Source organism: Mus caroli, chromosome 16 (assembly GCF_900094665.2).
Source record: "Mus caroli chromosome 16, CAROLI_EIJ_v1.1, whole genome shotgun sequence".
Taxonomy (NCBI): Eukaryota; Metazoa; Chordata; class Mammalia; order Rodentia; family Muridae; genus Mus; species Mus caroli.
Window position 1 is genome coordinate 35,461,202 of NC_034585.1, and position 8,890 is coordinate 35,470,091.

At 45.2% G+C, this 8,890-nt stretch overlaps 1 protein-coding gene across 2 annotated transcripts in view; it reads right to left on the bottom strand.

Moving 5' to 3' along the window:
* Positions 1-6,767: 6,767 nt before the first annotated feature.
* The window catches only part of Pla1a (phospholipase A1 member A), a 34,827-nt gene continuing 32,704 nt past the window's right edge, over positions 6,768-8,890 (bottom strand). Inside the window, exons 11-12 of one of the 2 annotated variants that reach the window (XM_021184747.2) lie at positions 7,788-7,952; positions 6,768-7,186 (exon numbers count right to left, since the gene is read on the bottom strand). In XM_021184747.2, the coding sequence (XP_021040406.1) occupies positions 7,102-7,186; positions 7,788-7,952 (250 nt within the window). In that variant the 3' untranslated portion in view covers positions 6,768-7,101. The remainder of the gene's footprint in view (positions 7,187-7,787; positions 7,953-8,890) is intronic. The other variant, XM_029470746.1, reaches the window with a different exon arrangement.

Genomic DNA, 8,890 nt, shown 5'->3' on the forward strand with positions numbered 1-8,890 from the left:
TCAGGGAAACCAGACAGGAAGGGACAGCTCCCAGACTTGAAGAAATAAGGAGCCATTATGTGAATGTCAATCAGGTAGTAGGGGTGGGGTGGGGGCAGAAATGGCTTTTATTTTTAGTGCTGTTACATTCTGAGTCAAAGATGACTCAGGTTTCAAGACTAGACAGCTGAATTATCATGGTGGCTATTATCACAGGAGAGGACAACAGCTGGGGCGAGATACGGAATTGGCCCTGGGTGGCGAGAGTGGGCTATGGTCAGGACGTCAAGTGGACATACGAGGCAAGCTGCCATGTTTCATAAAAGGGCAATGCTGTGACTCAGAGGTGACTTCACATGCAAGGACTGAGTTCTCCTTACTGTGAAACCCTTCACAAAGTGGCAGAAGCCTGTCCCTTGAGGAGGGGGTAGGGGGCTATGACAGTCATCCCATGGTCAGAAGCATACCCAAGAATGAGGTCAGGAGTATTCACAAGGCCGGGTGAGCAGTATATCACATTCAGAATGCAGGATAAGCAGATACAGAGCTGGTTTGGATTCAGCAGCTAAATAAGATTTATGTTTCAGGGTCAGATCTTCTGTGTGCAATCATTATTTCTTCTGGAGATTTGAAAATGTTAAAATGCAACACTGGGAAGTGGAATTCTCAAGCAGATCCATAAATGAAGGCCATTCTGGAAACATATGAAGAGACTGCAAGTACTCCTTTAAGTTAAGCCTGACTTCTTTCCTGAGCCTTTAAGTTGTCTGTCTTTAGTTCCATTTGAGATTTCCCATTTCCAGTGAACTACACTGTGGGTGGGGGATACAAAGAAAGAGGAAGCAAAGTCCCTGTTTTTGAGAACCTAAGTATCACCTATCTTCGAAGCCTGACATACACACCATTGCAAGGCACTGTAGGCACCATCATAAATGGCATGTGGAGGCAGGTTTCCTGAAGGACATGGAACCAGAGGAGGACTCCAAATGACTGGAGGGACCCAAGTGAGGACCAAAGGCTCAGGAGCAGAAGCATCGAGCTGGAATGGACCACAAGGTACTTTAGGGGACGCTCAGTTTGGGGACACTGGGGAATATGGCAGATAACGTTTGAGCAGGCAGAGTGGCGCTTGACTGAGTAGAGCTCTATGTTCATAGCCATTTTGGTTTTAGGGACTAGAAGCCAACTGGAAAAGGAACCATGTCACATGGTGGATAGAGCTCAGATTCTGACCTCAACTAGTACTGCTATGAATCGTGAGGTCACCCTCCATTAGGTATACCAGATTGGGCAAGTTCTATAATCTTTCTTGTCCTTTAGTGTTTTCACATGTAAGATAAGGTAATGCTTGGAATTATTGGGAGGTTTATAGAAGATAATCTATATAATGTGATTAGAATCCTACCCATCATATAATATGTGCTCTGGGGGTTTTATTTTCCTTGGCAGTGGCATTGATGGGACAGAGTGAGACTTATTATAAAAGTACAGGACTTAGTGTCAAGACTACCACACTGTTTCAAAATAGGACTGGATCAGGGAAACAAAGGTTCTGTTTCTCTCAGGAGATAGGCAATGTGTGTCTCTTTCCTTACAGATTAGCCTTCCCTGCTTCTTCAATTCTGATAAGGGAAACAGACTGCTTTCATAGCTCAAGTTTGAACACAGCAATTCCTTCTACCCGAAGAGAAGCAGTGAGTAGCTCTTCGTTGTTTCAAATATTCAAGAGTAAAATCTCCCTAGTCCATCATAAGTCAGGTGTCCACAGCTAGTCCGAGTGAAGCTGGGACTGAGGACAGGACCCCTCATTTCAGAGAAAGGGTCCATGAAAAAATGTCTTCTGATCTGAGAGAGAGGAGTTAGGGACAGTGGGGTCCTCCTTAGGAATTCAAACTGAGGGTATCTGGAAAACAAATCTCTTCAATTTGAACGAGAAAAGGAGTATATTCTACACTTGAGATTTTTATAGAGATTTCATGATAGGGATTTATGCTGATCTTCTGAAATTTGTAGTCGTGCATGAAGATAACCGAAGCCCGAGTAGCAGAATAACATCTCGCTACAAAATCCACAGCATCTCTGAAAACGGCAACCCCGTGACCCTGTCTCTTTTAAGGGAGGGCAGTCAACAACAACAACAACAAAATCTGTGATCTTATGAAAGGCTAGCAGGCCAGAAGCAAAAGCCCCAAAGCAAAGTCACACACGCTTGGCTTTTTCTACTGGAAAAAAAATAATAATAATACTGAAGAATGTCCAATCAAGGGAGAAAATAAAAACAAGTGCCATTCACAAACCGGAGAATGGAAAAACCAGTCATTTCCAGTTATTTCTTTGAAAGGACCAATAAACTTGATACATCTTTAGTAGGGCTTACCAATAAAAATGTGAGGAGATTTGGTTTCTGAAGTCAAGATTGAGAGACATTACTACTGGGTTTATCGAAATAAAAATATGTACGGAAATACTATGAATAATTATAGATCAGCAAAAATATGTACGGGAATACCATGAATAATTGTACATCAGCAAATTAGATAGCTCAGGTAAAACGGACAGATTTATTAGAAGTGTACCAATCACAGAAGCTGACTGAAGAGAAAAAGAAAATCAGAACAGGTCTTTAACAAGTGAAGAGATCGGGTTAGTGAAAAAAGAAACAAACAAACAAAATAAAACACTACAAAGAAAAGCCAATGCTTATGATAAATTGTCAGAGAAGACTACTCCATGGGGCCGTTTGTTTGTTTTCTAATAAACAGTGAGGGAGTGTACTATCCTAGCGTGCCAGCTGCTGGTGTTTCCATAGATAATTGCTTTTTCAAGGATAGATTTATAGCCAAGGCACAATCCGTGAGCCACTAGAAGCTTTTGGAGCACAACTCCTCATAGAAGGACTTCAGAGAGGGCGGTGCACCCAGCTGACCCTCCACTGCAGCGGAGTCTAATCTCCAGCCCCTCCCAAGGCTTTTCTCCCCACTCCTCTGGCTTCCTGTTCCCATCTTCATCCTCACGGTATCGATGGACCAGCCCTGTTTTCCAAAAAGAACTCACCAACTGAAATGAAGCCTTGTCTGAGTTCTCAGTCAGCTGTCCACACACGATTGTCTGAGATTCCCATTTGGCTCGCTTGGCCGCAGGACCGGCTGCCTGGACACGTGACCTGTGGTTCTGTTTCCTGCTCCGCTCTTATCATCGCCTTGAAAAATTTTTGTAACTTTTCTTGTTTAAAACAATATTTTTATTTCATCCAGACCCCAAAATGTCTAGTAGGCAGTCTGAGGGGGTTCCACTCTGAGCCTTTGAGGAGAACTTACTTGAGCGTGGGTTTAGAGTGCTTTGTACATAGAGACTAACTACAGTTCTCGTTAATGGCCTGTGCCGTTGGCCCGGCTCCTTTGCCCACCAGCCTTGCGCTCCTTGCAGTGTGTGAGCAGAAGCATTCAGTGTGTGCCTCACAACTGTGCTGAGAGGCTAGATCATAGTAAAACAGCAGAGGAACAGCGAAGAGCTGTGCAGCACCGCTGATTCTATTGCCTCCCTGTTCCAGGATCAAGTTGCTTTTATCTCCCATCAGGTGTGTTTGCTTGGTGGGGGATCTGACATTCGGTTTGAATTAATCCACAGTCATATAACGCTCACAGCAGAGTTCTGAGAGTCCAGTGGGTATGGAGGGGTTCCCAGCCCTGCCTTTGCCCCATCAAGCATCACACCCTACTAGTGCAGTCCCCTTACCCCCCAACCCCACAGACACTCCAGCTGCTTAAAGCCAGGTTTCCCAAAGAGAAAGCTATGTGCCTGGACAGGATGCCCAGACCTACCGTTGTGTGCTACAAAATCTCATAGTGAGAAAGCTTTGCATGTCTTCTTTTCAGTCCACTAATTACATGTGTTGTTAATAAGGGATGTGTGTCAGTGTGTGTGTGTGTCTCTCTGTACATCTGTGTGAGTGTTCCAGTGTGTGTGTGTGTGTGTGTGTGTGATCATCACAGCACATGTGTGAAAGCCAGAGGAAGCCTTGAGGGAGTCTGCTCTCTCCTTCCACTGTGTGGGTCCTAGGAATTAAACTCAGAGCATTAGGCCTGAGATCAAGTGCCTTTGCACACCCAGCCAGGCATCTTGCTAGTCTATGGATGAGTGTGATGGTTTGTTGGAGGAAATGTGTCACTGTGGGGGTGGACTTCGAGACCCTCCTCCTAGCAGCCTGAGGACAGTCTGCTCCTGGCTTCCTTTGGATAAAGATGTAGAACTCTCAGCTCTTCCTGCACCATGCCTGCCTAGATGCTGCTGTGCTTCCTGCCTCGATGATAATGGACTGAACCTCTGAACCTGTAAGCCAGCCCCAATGAAATGCTGTCCTCTATAAGTGTTGCCTTGGTCATGGTGTCTCTTCACAGCAGTGGAAACCCTAAGACAATAAGTTTTGAAAACTTCTCTCATAAGCGGCTAATATTTGTTTTTAGTTTGAGAAAAAGTGGGCCCTGCAGCTCAGGGGCCAGCAGTTCACAGCATCTGCTCAGAATGTCAAACATGACTATGGTCTCATTGTATTTATTTCTAGGATTAGTCTAGGATAAGAGAAACTAGTTTCCCATTTACGGTAATGATCTAACATTTCTGATGGGACTCACGATAACACGGAAGTACATTTCGCACATTTCACGATGCTCTAAAACAAGATGACATTAGTGAAGAAACACAGGCCATATCCCAAAGATAATGCAAAGCCTAACTAGAGTAGCAGCTTATGATATAATCCTTTTATCACAGAAGTATGCTACAATTTATCCAAACTTGGAAGAAAAGTCGCAAGCATAAGGGAAAACTAAGGAAGAAGTATGGCTAAGCAGTGTCTCCCAGGATAGTCACTGTTCCCTGAGTCACAACCACAGGAACTTGAGCTCAATGAAGCCCAGGCTAGCTGAGGTCACTCCCAGGGAAACCCACAAGCTGCTGGGTGGTTACAAGAGGGTGTAAGAGAAAAGTGGCTTGAGATTTTAAAAGGGAAGGAAACTGCAAGCCTGCTTGCTGGAGATGACGTGGATTCTTCCCATGTGACAATGTCCTGCAAGGCTAGGGCAGGCAGAGAATGAGGCTCGTGGGTGAATGTCCAAATGGACATTGCGTTGACCATCCTGCGGCTTTCATTGCCACAGCTCAGAAGAGCTGGGCCCTGGCTACTGCATTCTGCATGACCTCGTCCAAATGATGTAACCATACCCTATGGCTTACATCATTCTCCCTGCCTTTGTTACAGAGTGAACCAAAAGTCAACTTTCTTTAAAGCTCATTTATGGGGGTACTTTTTTAAGCTAAGTTTAAAAAGTGAACCATCTAGGAGGGAAAGTTATGAGGTGAACCTAGGACCCATCCTTCTGTACCCTGCTCTATGCCCTGGACCTCTATGGACCAAGTTGGTTTTTTTCCTCCTCTGGCTTCTGCTGGGGTAACTCAGTGTTCTGAACAGGAAGAGGGGAGGAAAGTGAGGTAGAATAGCCTGTGTGGCTGCCCTCTTGCCTGTGTCCGTGTCCTTGTCTGTGTCTGTGGAAGGGGAGATGGGTGGGATTGGATGCATGATGTGAAATTCACAAAGAGCCAGTAAAACATTATTTTAAATATGTAAGTGCCGAGCTCTTTGTCCATGCCTGCCCTGCTGTTGCCATTTTCCCAGCTCTGACAGTCATGGGCTCCATCCTTCTGCAACCTTGAGCCCCAATTTAAATGCTTTCTTTTATAGGTTGCCTTGGTCATAGTGTTTTTTGTCACAACAATAAAAAACAACTAACACGAGTAATGTTAAGATATGCTGTCACACAAGATGGTGCAGGAGGAATATTTCATACTAGCATGGTTTGGGCAACTTTTTTCAAAGTGTCTCTGTATTAAAGGCTTTGTCACAAAGAGGCCACATGGGGAGTGTGCTGGTGTCTTGTGACATCTTGAGAGGATTCTCATGCAAATATCTACTCACCCCGAATAGGGAAACAGCAACTGACCATAGCAACAATCCCACAAAAGTCTAATCCCACTGGCTCACCAATGAGTTCACTGAGGCTACAGGGTCACAAGAAAGAGCTTACTTACAGAAGTAGGAAACCCTCAAAGCAGCTGCATTTCCAAGAAGCTGGTCCCAGCCTGGGTAGAGACACACAAAAGCTGCATTCCTGGAGCTCTCTGAACCCCGGGGGCCCGCTCTGACAGGACTCTTCTACACATGTCCTTCCTCATTCTATAGTTCTGAGGTGAGGTCTTGTGAGTCCTCTAAGTGACATCTTTCCAGGTCTGGGGCCCCTCGTTTACTTCCTGATTCTCACATGCGAGCCTCTTTCTTCCTCCAGGAGGAAAACTGTTCAATTCAGAGGAAATGGCCACACAACACTTGCCCCTTTCTTCCAGCTCCTGTATTCTCTCTGTCCTCTCTTCTGTGATGCACCCTAAGGCTGTGTGTGTGATACAGATATCCAATCTCTCTCCTCCATCATGGCTGAGTGTCATGTCTAAACACTACAGCAGCAGTCACTTTGTCCTGGGAGCTTGACAGGTTATAAGTGTCTGTGATACACTGTCCATTATAAAAATGAACATTTTCTTCCAGGACTAACTATAGTCGGCAGCAGTAGCAATCCTCTGTAAATCACTTTTTAAATTTTTAAACATTTATTTTCTTAATTACTGTGTGTGTGTGCATGTTTCCAAGTCATCTCAGTGGCCCTGCAAATAATAGTGTATCTGTGTGTGTGTCTGTGTGCGGATAGTATAATTACATTTCAACAAAACAACCAAAATGATTCAGATATTCCATGGCAGTTTATTTAAAACATTTCTCTGCGTACATTTCTATTGAATCCTAAGTATAGATGCTTAAGGGTGTGAGGCAATCGCAGTTGTGTCGAAATAGAGAAGCTGAAAGGGCATTTATGTAAAGCTTTAGATGTTGGTGACGGAGATCAAGGTCTGTAACATGAGTCATCTGTCCCCTCCACAGTAACTGCTTACAGGGAAAACCACCAAGAATTTGGCCTTCCCCCTTAGTAGAAATGGGGTGAAATTCGGCTCTCACATTCAGCTCTTGCCACACTGCCCTCGGAAAACTGCGGCTACTGCCTCCTGCGTAGGCTCAGGCTACACGCAGGCTATTTTCAGGTCCTGAAAAACAGGCATGCCTGCTTGCAGACGCACTGGCTCAGGTATGCAGACCGTCTTCTTGCTGTGTGAACAACACATGTATTGTTGCAGAACAATGAGAGGCAGGTTCTTGGTCATCAGGAGAAAGAGCTAGAAGTTATATGTTTTTTCTTTCCTGTGCCCCATGTCTAGTGAAAGGAGTCTACGTTTTCCCACTACATAACCTATTCCTGTTCTCTGTGTGCCAATAGTAAGGTGGTGAGGCTACTCACTGGAATGCCCACTTGAGGCAGAGGAAAGAGTCTAGATCCACACCCAAGATGACAATGACACATTTGAAGGCGAGGCCACGAAGGGAGAAATAACACTGTGATAAATATTCTGATAAAACCGCAACTAAAACCAAATGCATAAAGCAGATGCAAACGCTTCATGTATGGAGGTGTTAAATTAAATACCAGGAAGAGAATTAAAGACCAGCTTCTCCTGCTTCTTCCCTAAAACCTTCAACTCAGTATGACCCTACAGAAGATTGAGGAGAACGCAGGGTCCCAGTGGATCCCTCGCCTACGAGAGTTATCACTTTATTGAGGTTGAACTCCATCAAGCAACACCCCGAAGATCCAGAGCTGTGCTTGGTGGTGTTGCAAGGGGTGCTTAGCGGGGTGGGTTCTGTGACTCACCTGTCATTGACCGGCAGAGGGGCAGTACAGAAAGTCCCAACAATAGGAGTCCTGTCTTTTCTCCAAACCCGGCTAGAAACTTGGAACTTGAGCTTCACTTGGTTTATCTGGCACTGTGGGTTGGGGTGAGCCATGACCCCTCTCCCTTCAAGTTGCTGTTTAGGTCTGAAAGGCAAAGGGAGAGAGGATGAGCCAGCACGGGTCTGTGCTTCACTCGCCTGTGAACTAAGGGGCTCTGCGGGCAAACCTTGTTAGCTGTCAAGTACAGAGGCACCGGTGCCTTAAAAATGGAGACAGCAGTTTTTTGGAATCCTCACTGGCCCCCAGCCCACAGGCCAACAATTTTGAACGTGACCCAGGAAATACTTGTTAATTCTTTTTCATTATTGGAAAGTCAATAAACATTTTTATTTAAGGGACTTCCCATGTGATTCTTTCACCGTACACTGAGATTACTCCAGTTCAAGATTTCTGAAACATCTCTTTCCCAAAGAAAAATGTTTAATCCAGCTGTGCTGCGGGAGGAACTGGTTGCCTGGGGCCTGGGTAGTGGGCTGTGTGTCCTTCGATTCTGGTCTCTGAGACAGTGGGGGACTCTGGGAACAAGGGAGAGGGCAGGGTTCAGATGCCTCTCCACACCACAGCAGGTTGGGTCCTGATTCATCGCCATCCCTGTCCTCTTTCTCTCTCCAGTTTTACAGAGTGTTGGTGTCTTCATGGTGTATTTTTCTCATCCAGAGGCAGGCATACAGATTGTTGCCTCATTTTGCAGAAAGACTTTGTTCAGGTAAAGAAAAGCTGCCCCTGCTTGGAAACGTTTTACAATATGTCAGAGAAAATTAGGATTTAAGAAACTGCTTTTATCCAAAACCTTACAAATTATAAGGGATGTGAAAGTTGCTTTGAGCGAGTGACTTAGCTTGGGTAAATTGTCCACCTAAAAGGAAAACTTGATGCCGGGCGGTAGTGGCACTAAGTGCCTTTAATCCTGGCACTTGGGAGGCAGAGGCAGGCGAATTTCTGAGTTCCAGGCCAGCCTGGTCTACAGAGTGAGTTCCAGGACAGCCAGGGCTATACAGAGAAACTCTGTCTCAAAAAAAAAA